The 19,225-nt window shown below is 45.4% G+C and overlaps 1 protein-coding gene across 2 annotated transcripts in view; it reads right to left on the bottom strand.

Annotated features, from left to right (window-relative positions):
- tiam2a (TIAM Rac1 associated GEF 2a) overlaps positions 1–19,225 on the bottom strand; it is a 76,930-nt gene that overhangs the window by 41,609 nt on the left and 16,096 nt on the right. The window contains exons 1-3 of one of the 2 annotated variants that reach the window (XM_080850129.1): positions 6,860–7,063; positions 3,023–3,110; positions 1,270–2,392 (exon numbers count right to left, since the gene is read on the bottom strand). In XM_080850129.1, coding sequence (XP_080706255.1) covers positions 1,270–2,379 — 1,110 coding nt within the window. In that variant the 5' untranslated portion in view covers positions 2,380–2,392; positions 3,023–3,110; positions 6,860–7,063. Of the gene's footprint in view, positions 1–1,269; positions 2,393–3,022; positions 3,111–6,859; positions 7,064–19,225 lie in introns of those variants that run through there. The other variant, XM_080850130.1, reaches the window with a different exon arrangement.

Here is a 19,225-nt window from a genome sequence, read left to right as displayed (position 1 = left end):
AACACTGCAGCTCTTCTCATCCTCTCTTCTTCTATGCCTAACACTGCAGCTCTTCTCATCCTCTCTTCTTCTATGCCTAACACTGCAGCTCTTCTCATCCTCTCTTCTTCTATGCTTAACACTGCAGCTCTTCTCATCCTCTCTTCTTCTATGCTTAACACTGCAGCTATTCTCATCCTCTCTTCTTCGTTAAAGCGGTTTCATTTAACAGTCACAGTGCAGACCAGCTCCTCGTGACACAACATACATACATATCCTTAAACTACACATTAGAAGAAACTTCATAGCACAACCTGAGCCAAAGACAATACAAAACAATTACAGCAAGTAAGGTTCAAACTTTCCTTGGTGCAGCCCGGCAAATCCAACAGGTTAAAGCTCCGGCACCCTCGTGTTAAATGGGAGGGTTGCAGGGAAGTCATGGTTGGTGGGAAGAGGACTAAATCCTGCCCTCAATCTAGGATAGCCAAATAAAGGAAGTCCCTGGCCTGCTAGCGCTCATCCTCGAGTCTTCATGCTAATCTACGGACTGCTCTAGTCATCTCTGTGTCTTTCTCTATTGAACAGCGGGTCATTGTTTTCATTTGACAGAGCCCCGCGGCTCCTTCCTCTCCGACAGCTGGCCTTCTGTGGCTGAAAATATTGTGCCCCACATGGGATAGTGTTCCGCTCCTGACAAAGCAATACTGGGCCACAATGGCACGCCGCCCAGGTAAAGTGGGCCGCCAAGAACCTGTCAGGTGGTTGCTCTTCTGGGGTCCCCTCCCTAACTAGAAGGGAGATGAGGCTGGTGGAGACGCCAGTAAACAGACAGTATCCCGGCTCCAGTGAAAGCTGGATGTGCCAAGTCCCACCGACAGGGTGTGGGCGGCTCCCTTTTTTACACGACCTCGCCTTGGTCACACTAGTGATTGTTTGTGCATATCTGAGAATGGTGCACTGCAGTACATACATCAACAGAATAGAAGCACAGGAATGAAATATTGGATTTGTATGTATATATAGATAATGCATGACAAACTTCCTCTAATGTAAGTGAAGCCTGTGTACATTTAATTTTACATTTTTCTTCGAAGATTGATTTTAAACATATTTAAAGTATTCCCTGATGTAATATTCTAGCAGGAATTAAGACAGGTGTGTAGAAGCCAAAGAGGCCATATTTTGGGGCCCTTTCCACACAGCATACAACAAAGATGACAATCCATGATTGAGCTTTGAAAAGGTATGATATAAATTACTAAAGTAAAATACTAAGCCTTAAATTACCTGATTCCTCTGCTTTTTCCGGGTCAAACTTCCAGTCCAGTCGCTGAGGCGTCTCATGCGGTTCTTGATGGACTCTCTCTTGATGGTGTCCTCTGAACCTGGCCTAGCCTTGCGACAGGGTAGAGTCATGGAGGAGTACTGTTTCCCCTCGGGACACTCCTCTTCTGTGGACCCTTCCATCACAGACACAATGGACGCCCGATGTTGAGTTGGCAGCTCATCTGTAAAGCGAAGGGGTAGGTCCTTGGTGGTGTTGAAGGTGACGGCCATAGTGGGGTCACGGTACAGTAACTGTTGATCTGACACTCGTGACTGGCTATCCCCTGTGCTGTCATCTGGTCTAGTGGGAGACGCACTATCTGCCTCGTTCAGCTCCGCTCCAGTTCCCCATGGGGAGTCATACCAAGAGCCCTCTGAGCTCAGAGAGCTTCCCTTACTCGTCCTGGTGGTGGAGCTGGAGGCAGTGGGTGCTCCGTGGTGCGCTTCATGTCTGCGTGTGACTCCAGGGAGGCTGGGTGTTGAATCCACATTGGGGGAGAACTTGAGCAGCTGCACCGGCCCAGCACACTTCTCCAGCAGGAGAGGACTGTTGGTGTTAGTGAACTCCACGCGGAGGCTGCCATCTTTCTTGATAACCACTCGTGGGCTGCTCTGCTCCTCCAGTGACTCTGGACAGGGGTTTTTGTCGGGTGTTTTGTGCCCGTTCGTCACGTACCCATTATGTTCACTGTAACGCCTGCCCTTTTCTGTGGCATCTTCAAAATGCCCATAACCATTCTCTGATGACAACACCAGGTGGCCCTCTGATGCCAAGCGATCATGGGAGCCACGCCACAGACCACCATTGGCCCCCTCACTCACTCCTTTAGTGATGTAATCATAATGGCGGGGGACATAGGGATGACTGCCTTTATGCTGAGAGAGGCAGCCACGGCCAATAGCTTTGGACTTGTGTGCAGAAGTGCCTGGGATAACTCTCCAGCAGCCGTGAGGAGACACCGAGTCGTCTTTGGTGGAGCGAAACTTGAGAAAGGGCTTCTGTCTCCCTGGAAGGACGATGCTGGACCCCCGAGGACCCTGGATGCTGTACTGGCTCTCCGAATTCCCCATATCGTCTGTCTCTCTGGAAGAAAGAAAGCAATCTTCTGTGATATTCATGGGTGACATGCATGTTGCCCCTCAGCATTGAGTTGTCCTCTGACAACAGTCTTTGCTTTGAGCTCCAATTGGTCACAGCTCTTTAAAGCCTGAATGATTGGTTCAGTGTGAGCTGGGCCTCATCTGAATTCAAATCACAAATTCTAATACTTCAAGACCAAGTGGACACATTCAATATTGTGTGTCCTCCATAGGCACAATTTATGCTCGTCCGATCACTTTTTGGAATCGCCAATACTTGTAGGTACATATACGTCTGTGACTAACACAGTGAAATTAACACTGTCAACACTGTGAAGTGGTGCAGGGCTTAATGATTGCTGTTATCCAAGGACATAGCCTTGGCATGACTTATGCACAGGTTTGAAATGTGTTACCCACTTCACAATTTTGTGCACAGTCCCACACTGGACTAGAAACATTGGACTACGAAGCTGTCAGATGACTGGTGTTGTAAGATAAATCGTTATAAAAAATATTACATCTTAACAAATCAATTATGATATATGGACAGATATGGACAGATTTTGACCTCAAAAAATCTCAGAGCACATTTGTCCTATAGATTGTGTTTTTTCTCCAGTAGGCTACTCACCTGGTCTGTTTCCTCTCTGCTCAGTGATCTATAACCATCCTGTCTTTTCAACTCCTCTCAAGGCATCTTCAAGCTTTAACAGATTCATCTAGAGAAATAAGAAGACAGAAAAAGAAGGTAAGAAAAGCAGATAAAAAAAATAGATTGGCCCAACATAACATAACAGTTCATTAAAGCACAATATACATTTCTATAAAAACAAATTTAGTATGACCATATGGACCACCATGGATCTGTGGAGCTCTTCAGCCTCATGGAGACTAATGTGTGCCTTGAAATGGGGTCTGAACTCTATCAGGTCAAACTCATGTACTACAGGAGATTGATAGTTCCACAGCTCTTAACTGAAAGTCTGATTTCCTTCTCTTCTATTCTAAGCATTACATGCATGTTTCCGTCACCACAGAGCTCAGTGACCTCTTGCTCAGGCGCTTGAAAAACCTTTTTTAAAGCTGTCTTCAGTGTGGCTGCTGTTTATTTTTAAACGCTGGAATTCTTGTTTTTTTCTTTTCTTTTGGGAACTTTTGCTCTGCACTGCCAAGTTAGTGGAGCAGCTGATGCCAGATGAAGTCGTGGCCAGAGAGGTTTCCAGGACCAGACTGGCCCCTCCCCTCGTGAAACATCCCGACTCCCATTCAACTCAATACTGTACACAGACCTTGGTTCACCATACATGAACCTTCTCCAACTCCCATCTTAAGAAGATACTGGTACCAGTTTGATACATATCTAAAGTAATTCTTCTGTAAAATAAGTTCAACCAGTTAAGCTTCTTAAAATCATGCAAATTCTGCACTTTTCTTGACATCACATTTGTAAGATATTACAAATTGTTCTTATGTGTTCCAGATTTCTGCTTGACAACAAATCTTTGTTAATTTGCTGTGTTGAAGTAAATATGCATTTTTTTTGTAGTGTCCAGGTGCTGTTAATTCCAATCATTACCAATACACATCCAACCATCAAACGCAATCATGACGTTTGGAGGTACACAGACAAAACATGTGGGTAATATCATATGTTCCCTGTTTATGACACTGCCCATGTGTGGGCGCACACATCTACCTAGCCCATTGCTTATTCAGCACAAGGAAGTACTCACATTTTTAGTACATTAAACTTGAGGACCTAAATTATTTAACAACTGTACGTGTAGGGAGACCACAAAGCCTAAAAAAAGGAAACCTCCAAGATAAGGCAGTCACAAGTATCTAAGCAGCTTTCTTGACGAGATCTGACTCTAAAGGTTCCCAGATTAAGACCCTCCAAAGACCACGTGGCTTTAAGGAAGCCTGCAGGAGGTAAACGGAAAGAGTGCGAGGCCAGAAAGAGAATGGGAGGGGGGACAACAAAGTGAGAGCTTATGCGTTGCCATGCTTGACCGCAGTTGATCATTCCAACAGGCTAGTGGCAACCTTCCATGCCCTCCACTGTGGGAAAACAAGGGCTTAGCACCCTGGGAATGCATTTTTGAAAACATCTGCCACCCTTTGCCCGGCTCTTTCCATTTCTTCCCCTAGCTGACCTCCTGTCTCTGTGATTAGCATCAAGACTGAGTGGTGCCACAGGTCGAAAGTGGCCCGAAAGAGTGAAAAGCTCGGTCCATCCACACATACTGGGAAGCAAACAAGGCAGGGAGAAAGAGGGCTTGTTGGACAGACAAATGAGCTTGTGGCACTGCCTCAGTTAGCATATAGAAGGTCAGGACAATGCCTGCTCTCATATACAATGCTAGCAAAGAAATAGGCTGCCCCTTACACAGTGATGCTATTCAGAGAGGGGAGGCTACAACTGGGAATAGGACTCAGAGGCACAAACACACAAGCACCCTTCCCGAGAACCAGACGACATCCGTCTGCCGAAGGCTGAGCCCTCATTTTTGGGGTTGCTCACTGAGGGCAACCTTGTCCATCACTCGGCCAAGGATTACAAAGAAATGGCGTTCAACACACTCTGTTGCACTTCAGCAGTGAACTTTGCTCTGCCTCTCTATGGAGCCATCTGCTCCCATTAGAGGAACCACCCCTATCTACCCCCAAACTGTGTCAGTGACCCTGCCCGCTATCTCTTCAAACTCCCATGTCTTCTATTCATGCTAGATCCCTTAATTAGGGATTAGTGATCCTATGACACTAAGCACAGTTTGCATGCATACAAATAATACATAAGAATTAAAAGTGTGGGATGTGTGTTTGTGTGTGTGTGTGTGTGTGTGTGCCTGTATGAGCATACAAGTGCTTGCAAACATGAAATGAGAGTACCAAAGTGTGTATGTGCACGTATGAGAATATCATGTTTGTGTTCACTATAGTATGTGTCTGCCATAACTCCGTGGTGAGAGCCAGTATGTGTCCTTGAGGCTGCAGACCCATTGGCCTCTCTGCCCACTCAGGTTTCTTTAACCTTATCAGGGGCACTCAGGGAGTCCTGGAAAAGTGTGTGCTAGAGAGAGAGGGAGAGAAATGGTGAAAGAGAGAGAGAGAGAGAGAGAGAGAGAGAGAGAAAAGAGGCACGTGTGGGCAAGCCTGCATGCCCTTGACCATAAATGTGAGTGAACAATGCCTCTACAAATCATTGACGCAATTTGCCAAGGCAAGGTAGTTTTTCAAACCCCCATGGGTTGAAGCAGAGGACCACTAGAAATGCAGTGCTGGGCAAACGCTCACAGCACTGCTGAACAAGCCATAGACCAACAGACCACTTCATGGCTACACAGCACAAACACACACACACACACACACACACACACACACACACACACACACCCTCAGGGAGGGGGGGGGGGCTGAATACAACAACTGAGACCAATCCGAAATTAACTTCTGTAATAATTTCTTTCCAGCAATACATGATAACAGAATTTTAACCAATCACCATCTTAATCGTATAAAAAGTATATGAAACAAATCATGTTCGATGTGTGAGAGTCCTGGAAAGCTCTCATACACTCTGACGTACGTTGTTATTCTTAGCAGTCTGATGGCTGCCTCAGTTCAACTTCTCAGAGTTAAATCTGTGCGTGGAACTGACCCTCATCAACTCCCTCTGGTCCACAACATGTGTGCACTCCCCTCAGATGGGACACGGCCATGAGGACAGGAAGTTATTCTCACGCTTTGGAGAAGGGCAAGTGGAAGGAAGACACATGAATGGATAAAAGGGAGGACGGGAAGTTGTTGATAGAGAGAGCAGTGATGGAGAAATCTGTTGGCCATGTCATGATTCATCTGGTGTTTCACAGATGCGTTGTCCTAGTCCAAATAGCAACATGTCAGTTGGAGTTATATAATATCGATTTGCTATGATGTATAACTCCATCTGGACGAAGTGAGAATATTGTTTACAAACTTAACTTCAGACACATCTTTATACGTCCACTTATTTCCAAGAAGCTAAAGCTTTAGAAACGTCTGGACACAGTAGCAGTTCAAAGGATTTAGGACACACCGACAAGACAGTTTTCACTGTGGCAAACTCTAAGGCAGGCTGTAAATAGCTCACCGACAACACTGTCAATAAACAGCAAGCTAGTGGAAGACTTGTAGAGAGCACTAAGGGTCAGCTTCTGAAAGAACACATGTAATACACTGTGTGTGGTAGAGAGCTCCCTTTTGGAAAATATTCACTCCAAGCAATGACTCCAGACAAAACAAACATTGTAACTTAGTAAATAAAGCTAGATCACAGACAGGTGTAGTCTAGTCAGAGTCTACACCTGCAGCTCCAAATAAAAATGCCTTTGTGCTGTTCCCTTTTTCCATAAACCACTAAATCCTGTTAATAGAAGCAACAAAGAAGAGGATGAAAAAAGGATAACAACAAAACCACATGCCTTACCTCGGAACTGAGCTTTAATCTATCATCTCTTTGAAGAGCGAGAGAGAATCCAGCACTCTCTGATCTCAGAGTGGCTTCTCCAGTTGGGCTTGTTCTCTTAAAGTAACATGCACAAATAGTGCACTCACACACACACAAGCACGCACACCCTGACTCATGCACAGGCAGACACACGTGGAAACTCCCGCCCTGACGCCAGGGCTTAGCGACTCCTAATCCTCCCAACCTGGGTGCTGGGCAACAGCTCGTGCTTGAGGAGAGAGGAGACACTACCGGCCCCTCCTTCCAAGTCACTTTTCCTTTGCGTTCTGCTCGTTTGTTTAGGAGCTGCGCCTCTCGTGAGCTCTCTATGCTGACTTTTCCTCTGATGCCTTCCCGTTTTGCCGGCGAGCAAGACGTGGGAGTAACCCCTGTGCGGTTTTCCACGGAGCGTCTGGAGATGATAGGGCCAGACAGGCTGACGAGTGAGTGGCTGAGAGGCAGTGGGGAGGGTGCTATACTCAGGGCTCCGTCTGACCCCACATATACTACACTCTGGAGTAAGACTGCCCCTTGAAGAGAAACAAGAGAGCCAGAGAATGACAGGGAGGAGGAGGCAGCAAAGAGGGGAGGAAACAGGGCTGGGTTGGAGGAAGAAAGGCAGCCAGGTCAAGGGGGGGCATGGCAACTTGAGTGACTTTTGAAATTTGATAAATGGGGCAAGGGGGGAGGAACGGTCAAATGTCACGTCCACACACATTCTGAGGAATTAACATCAGAAACATTGCAGACCAAATGGTGTGCTTTCCTGGTGAGTTCTCAGTCACAAGCATCTTTATAAAAACACACATGTTCTTCCAAGGCTTGCATTCTTGAGTATAAATAGAAACTTCATTCAAACTGACCCATTCAGAAAACCACAAAAAAACATGACCAATGTCTGCACTAAAGCACACCAGGGAGACTTTTCTTTTTCAGTTTTAGACTTGGGTCATTTCATTCATGCCAAACATTAATGTCAACACTTTAAGTTAAAACACTGGAAGCATGTAAGTTACTATTGAGAAAACACGTGAAATATGGTCAGTAACACAAAAGTCATCACTTTATCAAGATAATTACTGAAACCAAAGAGCCTGCCCATGGCTCAAACACAATTAGCCACTGACAGAATCCAGAAGATGAATACATAACGAGGTCCAACAGAGGGAGCCATCTTTGTTCATTATTCTGATTTAAAGGCCCAGGCCTTTGGCCACAACTTATGTCAGCAACGGGTATATAAAAAACTACACCCGAATAATTGAACACATTGCGTAATACATCTGCTGTATTTATAGATCGGTCCATTAAACTTAACCACATTCTGAATAATGTATAAACCACTCACTCAGAAGGTCTGAAGAACAGCCTCTACTCTGTACAGTGACTGGCCAACCTATGGCTGCAGTGTTTAGGAGCCAGCAGAGTAAGAGGTGAAAGTGCTGAAAATGCCTTTCTGCTCAAATGATTTGGACATGACATGAGAAGTGTGGAGTCACACATTCTCTATTAGTCTTCATCTTGGAAAGCACAATTGCTGATCCTCAGTACATTATTAAAACTACAATAATCAGAATCAATGGGCACTGCAGACAAATGGTTTAACCAGGCAATATCCATTGAACCCAATTAAAAGTAAAGCTCTAGTCTAGACTGATCTACAGTTTACTTTTTTACTTAAAAAAAAAACTACAATGTTCTACTGCTTTTTCAAGAAAACATGTGATCCCTGAGAATGGTTTTCCATCATGTTCACAAACAGTCAGAACACCCTCTGTGCCTACATTCCAACCCTCTCAGTATACTGTAGCAATGGAGTGGGAAACCTTTGGACCTGATTCATTATTTACTTCATTTCCCATCATTGAACACTTAGACTTAACACTTTTTGTGCTTCACGAGAGCAATTATCCAAGATTTATTTTCTATCGTGTTGCAGGCATTGGCTACATTTACAGTTTTTCACTATTGTTAAGAAGTAAAAAGCGAAAATTCGGCACAATCTGCACAACCTTCACGTCATGTATCAATCACTCGCCCCAAGAGGGAAATACTTAAGACTCCCTTATCTGCATTAGACTCTGATTTTCCTTGTGAACACACTGATGTCAATTACAAATCACGTTGTTGTCAAAACACTGTACACAAACTTCTGTTGTTGCACACAATTTTCAAGTAAAATCTCAAAGCATCAACCTGCAAGGCACAAATAGTCAAATCTCTAAACTCTCAGGTCTTTTGACCAATTTGCAGTAAGGACTGCACCATAAAAGTGTCTTGAGCCTCTGCTTTGTTTGGTAAACTATTGAAAACTTTGAAAAGATCGACAACCAGAGAAGGAGAGGGGTAAGAGAGAGAGGAGGAGGAAGAGGGCAAAGAGAAGGAAGAGGAGGACAAGAAGGAGGAGGAGTAGGAGGACAGAGAGAAGGAAGAGGAGGACAAGGAGGAGGAAGAGAATGAGGACAAGGTGAAGAAGAAGGAGGAGGAGGAGAAAGAAGAAGGAGGATGGTCATCTCTAATGAGATTTGGGCCGCTGTGGTAGACTAAGTTTTCATTAGAACCTTCAGGACAGAACAAGTACGAAATCTGTTTGCCTTGTGTACTGTAATACTGCATATCAATAGAATATAGTGTGCTCACAGTTTTTGTATTTTTCAGGACTGAAAGAGAACCACACTGTGGAGGAAGAAAACACACTTTCAATATTTTTTGAAAGCAAAGTAGCATTTTCCAGGAGATATAAAGGGTTTTGCATTTTTTGGTAGTTGTTTTGGGATTTGTGTTTAGAGTTTTGAGAACAACGGTATTGCTGTTTTACTGTATGTTTGACTATGAAAAATGTAGGCCTACAGTGATACATTTTACAAAAGGAGAAATGGATCAATGAGTCATTGTCATTCATATGGTGTGATTCGATGATTGTGTTTTCAATTTTGCACTTCTGTGTGCTGTAAATGCTTGGTAGTGTGCAGCAAATGCTTAGCTGTGTGTACTAAATGAATGTATGTGTGTGTGTTTTGAAAATATGGCTGTGTGTACCAAATGATAACGCGAGTTCCATTTTGTGAACAGTTAAGAGATTTGATAGCAGTCAGGTTTAGCATTTTGTCTGTGAGGTTTTCAGTTTTCTGTGTGCAGTTTTGAGAAAGCCGTTATTGTTTTGAAAAACGGGTTTTAGCAACAGTGAAAAACTGTAAGTACATGGTGTACATGGTCACTATACTGCTTAACAATACAAACATGAAACAGCCATTTAAGGTGACATGCGCTTCCTATGTTTTGTGAAACCCCCTCCTGTTCGTTATGCCCTGTCAGGCTCTTCTTCTCCACAAGTGCCAGGTATGCCTCCCACAGAAACGTAAGGTTGACATGGGAATCAACAACTTCACAACGAGAGCTTGATGAAAGCCCTGCAGTGCTCTTCAGCGTCAGAGGTACTCCAGGGAGACACCCAGAAAGAGCCTTTGCCTCCACTGACACAGATGTTGAAAATGGAGAGGAAAACAGAAGACATTAAGGCAGAGATGTGTGTAAAGTGCTGTGAGTGTCATGTTCTATTGAAGGCAACTTTTCTTATCCTTTGGGGGGGATGTCAGTCTCCATTTCACTGCAGTAGTGTGTGGTGTGTTGTAGTGTCACATGTAAGTGTGACAGGGAACAAAACCAGTGGCACCGCACTGAACGACAGCACAGTGAAAAGCACACCTACAGTGAGGCACACAAGGCAGTCTTCCCACCAGCCTGTGTGTAGGAGCTGAAATATTAACCAAGCTACCTGGCACAGATCTCAAACACACAGACATGCCCCACAGGGAGTGGCCTCTATGACTGTCTGCTAGACTATGCTCCTTCATATCAACAGTTGGACTTGTTGACTGCCTCCCATGTCACAGTGTTCCCTAAACCGCCTGTTTACATAATATGGAGAAGGATTTGTATACTATAGTCCCATACTACTTTACGTGTTGTGCCTGCCAGTGCTTTGGGAGTTCGATTATAAGTTTCCAGCCCTGCTCTCATCTGCATGTGTACATATGGCAGTGCTGTGATGGTGTGTTACTCTGTTTCCAGCCCTGCTCTCATCTGCATCCTTACATATGGCAGGCCCAATCTGGAGCCCCCCTCCCCCCCCTCTTAGGCCCATATGATAATGTCAGACGCGACACATATGGAGTGAGGCCCAAACTGTGTTATCTACTCTTAAATTGAATCAGGTTGACCCAGCCTGTCCCCTCCCTGATGCAGGGTAATCCCTCACATCCACAGACGTGGGCTGTGTGATTAATACAATCATGGTGTATTGCTCACTTGTTACTGTGTGGAGGCTGCAGTGGGTCGGACATGGACATGACAAATTAGAGCTCCTGGCTGCTCATCCATCAGACAAACTGACCACATGCAAACAAAATGTCATCCAGCTAATGTAGAGAGAGGTCTAACTGATCAAACTAAGATGGAGAAATAATGAACTACATGCTCACACAAAAATATACTGACACCCACAAACCACAGCAGTCCCTTGTGCACACAAAGGTGTGTGTATACTCCCGTGTGTGTGTCTGCACGTGTGACCCCACACCACCAACACCCCATACATCACCCACAAAGACCTCCATTATCTTTGCACATTCTTTCGAGGCTGTGAGGCCAGCAAGGCTTAAACTCAAACTACCTTGTGGTAGAACGCAGAGATTTCCAATATCGTAGTTTTGTCCTGTGCAATACAGCTGAGTGTGAAAATCAGGCCATTGACACAACACAGGCAGTAACATCAATCATGGGTGAACGGCTCTCTCTCTCTGTCTGGTCTTTACACCAGTAATGACCATATGCTGGAGATAAAAGTCCAAACTGTTCCGCTTTGAACCTCATCCATAAACTAAGTACCTGTACACACGCCAGGCTGAGGGCAGAGAAAAACTGCACAGCAATAATCTGACCAGCAATTACTACACTATTTTTAATATGCTTATTATAACTCTTTCTGGACGTCTGTTGGAAGCCATCCTGTGCCACCACCTTCTGTAGAGGCACCATTGGCAAGGAATAGTGAATAAATGTGAATAAATATATTGAAATAAAAACTGGTGCAGAGGTCATGATGGAGTCCAAAACTCCGTTCCTGCTGACTCCACACATTTTCCTGCCTACTTATAAGTGTATCTCTGAGGACACACATAGTGCAGGAAGGCGTCAAATGCCTCATTATACAGTTAGAATTTTATGCACTCTAATTCCTTTCTTGGTTGCCTAAATTTACATATTTTGTATTACGCCCAAGACTAACAGCATTTCTATGCATAGTGTTTCTGAGATTTTAGGATCCAATACAATAAAACATCTGCAGGTTGGAGCTTCCATCACCTCTGCTGTAAGAAGTTCTGGTGCTTTATGCTCAGCGCTCGTCAACCTTCACTTTACTTTTCTATCCAAGTGTGGCTAGTACACAGGGCTTAAAACAGTTGGTTTGGTAACTGACAAAACAGGGGATCCAGTCTCATTAAGCTGAAGGTCTGTAGGAGCCATTTCGGGTAAACAGTCTGATTGCAACGGTCTCTAAATAAACCATCAATTAAGTCTCATCTTTGGCTCTGTGGTTTAAGAGTGTTTAGACAGCAGCATATGACGTGAGGCACCTGGTGTGTTCCCAGAGACATTACGCACAGGCTAGGAGGGAGAGAAACCCAGAGAACAGGGAGAACAGACAGGGATAAATAAAGAGCTGCTTCTTCTGGTAAACTACGGAGAAGAAGACCATAGTTTAGAGATTGTCACAGCAAGGCAAGGTCACTTCCTTCCTCTCTTTTTTTCAGATTCCATAATACTGTGTTAGTCTTTCTCCATAGGCTGACGTCGCAAGGAAATTGTAAGTCTTTAATAAATGTTAAGCTGGCTAACTCAAACTATAATTGCACTCCCCATTGCACACAAATGGCAGGTCTATTAATTTATGGACTTTAAATCTTATCACACCTCTCTCGCTCTCTCTCTCGCTCTCTCTCTCGCTCTCTCGGAGTCCGGCTCAGGACCGGAGCTGAGGAGGCACACGTGCATGCAGGAGAGGACGGGGGGAAACTGGGGTCTGGGGGATTTAACTCGATCAGCAACGTGACCATATTTATGATGGAGTGAGTCTGGCAAAAGGCCAGCCGCAGAGGCAGAGGCAGCGCAGCAGAAATCTGCTGACAGGCTTATTCTTGGTGCGGTGAGCCTCAAAACACTGAAACCACACTTCAAACACGCACACATTCACACCTGAGCAAAGCATGATGGCAGCTGCAAAAAATAGAAATGAACACTTGCTGTTTCTATCCGATCAGGAGTAGTATGTGTAGCATAGTAGGTGCTACGCTTGAATAGGCAACTATCAGGCGCACACTTAAATAGTAGATGTCAAGGAGATTTTACTGCTCAGATTCACAGCATTTTATTACCTAACATAGTTCCTAACAGCTTCAGTCCCTGGAGATGGGTGCATGCCGGCTGGCTCTCACTCAGGTATCTAACAGCTGGTCTCAGTGCTACCAGGCAACCCCGATTCCTCTCAGAAGTGTGTCACCATGCAAGGAGGTATGCTGGGGAGAGAGGGGGTGTCCTCCAGCCTTCAGCCCCATCAGGGGAGGGTTCCTCCAGGGGAGGACATGATTGAGACCAGCATTTTCAGAAGGGTTGTTTGTTTCATTGAAACCCAGCCAGAATGATTGAATGGTTTGTTGTGGACGTATTACTCATATCAAAAGAGAGTGTTTAGAGGTAAATGGTTTGTTGAAATTTCTTCAGTGTACACCAGTATGAGGGACGGTCCTAATATGTAACTTTTTCACTGCATGTAGGCCTAGATAAATGTGAATCAACTGATCTGGACAAAGTCAGCCTTCAAGTCAACCATAAGAAGCTTATGCTTTGCTTCAAAACAAAGTCATTTTTATGGCTAGCTCAATAGAAGTGCATCTTGCGCCTGTGGACTTCAAAATGGCCAAACTACAACATTGGGAACCAGAAAAGAGCAGAGGGGAGGAGAGAGGGGAGGAGATGGGTTTACTGTTAGATTACCACATGGGAGATGTGTTACTTCAGCCTGGTAAATCAGCACAAGACCTAAAGCAGCTGTGGGACAAAGCTGTTCTATGCAAGTGCACAAAACTGATGCAATACTTGGAAAAAGCTAGCAAACTAGCTGGTGCCAAGACTACAGTTCTACCCACAACACAGAGGAGCTAGTCAACTTTTTCTCTTCTTCAAACATGGCCATCGGCACTCAGTTAGATCTTCATGCAAAATTGCATAAAGGCTCCAGACTTTCCGATACAATATCATCATGCTGCAAAACAAAACAAAGATTTCTCACTATTAATATTGTATTATCCAATTCTTAATATTTTGCAAAATTCTTAGACATTAACTTGATGGTCATATCTTAAACAAACGGAAGACAACAGCTGAAAACTGTCTCCTGGGCCCAGTACATCTAGAGAAGGGAGAGTGGGTCTGACAGATGCCTCTGTTCATGGAGGTCAGAAGAGGTTAAGCTGTTCTGTTAGTGAAAGGACAAAGAGGCTCTTGCTCGTGCATCTTCAGTATTAAATCGAAGACAACTTGAGAGATATTGCCTCTGGATATTGCACCCTGGGGGCATTTGGTCAACTGCCACAAATCCCAGTCCTATTTGCCCCTCCTGTGGCTAAAGCTAGCTAACACACAAAGAGTTATTGTGGCTGGTGAGAAAAACCCTTCCACAGATCAGTGCTCAGGCCCAGTCGCCCATAGCTAGTGCACCACCCATCTCCCACCAGTGTCTTTGTCTCCAGGCTGAAGAAAACCACTAATCGAGGGTTTGCCACCAAGTCAGCGCTTCACCACTAAGTCAGAGTCGTCTCACGATAATGACGGGAAAGAACAGGAAGGGAAGGATTTAACAACGCTGCCAAAAAACCCAGCGGGAAACAAGAACTGAAAAAAAAAGTCATACAGAATAACACACGAGGAACGGAGCCAGTCTAGAAGTGCGGATGATCAAGTGGTGTCTGGTGAGGGCCGACCACATCTGCGTGCGCTAATAGCATGAGCACCCGTCTGATGGAGAGCAGAGGCCAGTTTAGAGGGACCGGTGTAAGTATGTGCGTGTGTGTGTGTGTGTGTGTGTGTGTGTGTGTGTGTGTGTGTGTGTGCTGTGCTGTAATGATACAATTGAACACAGCCCTGGCACCAGCTGTTCCATACCACGTCTGAGAGGTGAGAGTCTGCTTGTGGGCACAGGGAGCCTGGTGTGGAGTGGGGGGAGCTTGTTAAAGTGCTGTCATTATCCAAGTGGGGATATCCATGAGAAATGCCCGCAGCGCTAGCTCAATTAGCCCACTCAGTGCCAGGCCTGGCATCCCACCTCCGCCCCCCGCACATGGGCAGTGGGCTCACCAGCATGGCATGAGCCTTCCCAGAGATTGGCAGCCGGATGATTCACAGGCTGCCTCCAGCCTTGGGCTGTGCGTCTATGTGCTCCAGTTAAGGCCCCAGCCCCTCATAACAGCCAAGTGTACAGTTTACCATCATCTCGCCACCACCAATCACTAATGGAGAGGGATGAACTGAAAGGGCGGTCATATCGGGTCATTTACTTATCCGACTGAAAGTACTGGTGCAGTGGTCATACTTCCTGATTTGCTGAGGTCATATCTTAACACTCCATCAGGCACCATAAAGGCAGCGGCAGGGACAAACCAGTCCATGGCTTTTCTGTATGCCATTATTACGCGCTGAGGAATGCATATGTGGAGTCACTCAGTGTAAAATATCATTATTATTCGAAGAAGCCACAAGTTTCCAGTGTGGCGTGCTGCTCCACGAGCGAGCAGACCACAGGGCATGAGGGCTTCAACCCGCCACTGGAGTCTTTACTGGAAAGAGACATCCCTCATGCTGAAAATTACCCCTTCGCTGTCAGGACTGAAGCTGTGGTAGTCGAGATAAAATGGGCTCCAGACATTGTGGATGTGGAGAAGAAGAATAATTGCTCAAATATTTCAAGCATAATAAGATTTCCTGGAGGACAGGACAGAATAAATGAGCTCTTCCACACCCATGACCCAACATGGGACACAGTGACTACTCCCAGACAAATGGACTGGATTAGTCACAGAAATGGGTGGGATCATTTCCAGTTTTGAGTGATTTGTAACTTCTTCTTTCACATGTCCCATTGTAAGAATGAGTTCAGTACAGATTTGGACAGTCCTTTCAGTAGCTCAGCACTGTTCAGTGCCAATGACCACATCTGATAGGGATGGTGATCTGATAATGTACATATAAATGAACATCTGTTGGACAGTGTGCAGACGGGCAGTAGATAGTCTCAAGAGTCTTATTGTTAAGAGACAGGAATGCAGGCTGAGCATCCCAGCATGACATGCAATGACTGACCTCCCATACAGCCCACGGGGAATGCACACACACACACACACACACACACACACACACACACACACACACACACACAGCAGTGGTCAGCAGTGCACAGAATATGTGACTCAAATCCTCCTCCCCAGAGAGGCGCAGATTTAAGTGAGGCCTCCCTCCTCCTGTCTTCTCCTCCACGGTGGCCCATCTGGGTGAGCCAACAAAGAGCTTGTTGAGCGTGGAGAGGGGCATGGAGGGAGAGGAACTGACCCAAAGCTACTAATCCTTGGGGGTAATGCAAACACATAGCAGCAGACCCCCACCAGAAGGGAGTGATTACCTCACAACTGCACGGACACTTGCATCTGAAATGATGGGGGAGGGGGAGCATTCAGGTCTTTAAGGCAAAGCGACAAGTCAGGGAGGATCAAGATGTGGGCTCAAGTCAATAAACAGTACGCACACAGGCCTCTGGTCTGACTCAAGTGCCTCTAACACCATTATCTAAAAGGGGGCCGGGACAGATGAGGACCAAGCTTCTCAAGTGGTGGCGGGTGAATGTCAACATCTAAGAATAGAAGTTCACGTGGGCATGCGGCTTTGCGAGTTCACTTCCCATGCCTGGGCAGGCACACGAGTTCCAATGGTGTAATGCGACAATAAGCCTCACACTTAGTGCCAGGATCAATCTCAGCTAAACGCTGGCATATCATTTCAGTTCATTACGTTTGAACAGGTTGTCATGTAACTGGTCTGACCGTGGTGAACAAAGCACACAAACAGACCAACCCATTTGAGCTTATTGTGAATCATCCAACCTGGGGGAGAGAAGAGAGGCCCAGCCAGGCCTCCACTTTAGTTGGGCTGGGGGAAATGACCTTCTGCCAACCACAATATTTGCCCGGTTGAATTTGTTTAAAGGTATGCTCTGGGACAGCACCCTACCCTTCCTGTCTCAATAGATTTTTGACACAATCCATGTTAGCTACACAAACATTCCCTGTGAACACACTGTTGAACACGAGCCTCACTGCCAGAGTGCAAGGCTCCGGGTCACACGGTAGCTCTCTCCACAAGCCTAATCAAGGAGAAAATCCAGAACACCTTCCCTCAATTGTTGTAAACGTAGACCACAGGCAGGGAAACGAACCGAATATCCACGGTCTGCAATCTTATTCGGAAATAAACACAGATGACTGCTGGGATGTGTGGAATGCGTGGCCTGCCTGCCCAGAATGCCCCTGGTGGCTGCGGTGCCAAAAGTCCAACTTAATGTAATGGAGTAGATCCAGCCCCTGGCATCATCTCAGCACTGTTTCCAACACACACTAAAGGGGAGCACATCAAATGTTCTTGGATGTGAGATAAAGGGTTGAAGGCTTTAGAAGGGGTGCCAGAACAGAGAGTTAGGAGTAATCCAACACTCCTTTAACAGATCCAAAGCTAAGAGGAAGATAAAGCTGTGGCTTGCAGAATGTGTGCGCCCATACTTGATTTTGTTGAAATGAAATGAAATACAATGATTATATTGAACTCCAAAACGATTCATTAGGGCAGGCTGGGATGCTTGAAGGGTTTACTGTGTTTAAAGACTTGGATAAGGTCTTACAAGGATTCCCTTTATAAAGTGCCATTGTGTATAAAAAGTCAAGCTGACTAATGCATCTATCCTGATATGTCCTCCATACCAAACAGAATTCCTTTTTTTTTTTTTTTTTTGCAGCTTTTCAGTCCTAATAAGCCTTGAAGATCCATATCAGTGCAGGAACAATTGGACTAATTGCTTTCACATTGAATGGATTCTGGAGGCTTCATAATAAAGGCTGTCATTGCTTATGTTGGGTGCAGAGTGCATACACAGTATTAGTATTAATTCAACGTGTAACAGCAAAGACAACTGAGAGGCGGGACAAATCCTCCATAAATCTCACATCATAGGGGGGCACTTTGTCTGCTGGTGTTGCACAGGAGAAATCAGAGGGTAGAAGAAAGAAAATGTATCAGCACATTCCACACCGGTATAGTCATGGTTCCTCAATCTCGTATGCCACTGACAAACTTCAAAACCAAGGGACAGTGACAAACATTGGCCAAGTCTTATAGTTGATTCTTAGGAAAAATAGTTTCTGCATAGTTTTTTCCCTATCCCCACCCCCATCTTCCAGAAAGAAGAAACCGCAAAAAAACAGCCAAAACAATGGGCGAAGGAGGCAGCATCGATGAGCTGGGGCTGATTAAACTGTATCCTAGGCATCCATCATGACTAACAAAGCACATGACATGGTGCCTTCAAGAGCCAGCGACACCAGTTTCCATGACTCCCTCCCCAACTGTGTTTGTTCTTCCAATTTCAGTCCCACTCCAGAAGGAGAACTGCCTTGGCCAAATGGTATCTGGAGTCACACTGGTGAGATCAATCACAATTAGTATTAGTGTGCCCGTCTGGTCCACTCACACAATCACAAACAGCTGCCTCCCAGTCCAAGTGAGAAATGCACAAAAGAAGTACACATAGAGTACTGCACCTGAAACTGACAAGCACACGTGTGCATCGTTTCTACTGGGAGTCGGTATTTCACCTGTTTCATCCCTCTAGCAGTCATGTGGAGACCTTCAGTTGGTACCACTGCTTGATTGGTTGCTTGGCATATACAGAAACTGCTTTTAACTGGGTCAGAGAGAGGGACCAGTGATGGAAGCAGTGATGAAAAGCACACCAGGCAGAAAATAAGAAGTATATGTCTGGGTTTGACAATAGAATAGTTACTCCTGAGCAGGGAAAAGCATTCTTCTATTCTTGAATTCTTTGGTGCTCCGCCAATGATTTGGAAATCTGGAGCACTTTAAACAAAGGCAACCTGCATGTGACCCAGCAGGCCTGTCAGTCAGCCCCGTCCTATGGCACTGATAAATCACCCCTCCGTGATACGCACTGTACACTGTGCATTTCAGAGG

Source organism: Sprattus sprattus (genome assembly GCF_963457725.1).
Source record: "Sprattus sprattus genome assembly, chromosome: 13".
Lineage (NCBI taxonomy): Eukaryota > Metazoa > Chordata > Actinopteri > Clupeiformes > Clupeidae > Sprattus > Sprattus sprattus.
Note: the sequence above shows the minus strand (reverse complement) of the source record. Positions and strands in the feature narration are given on the sequence as shown.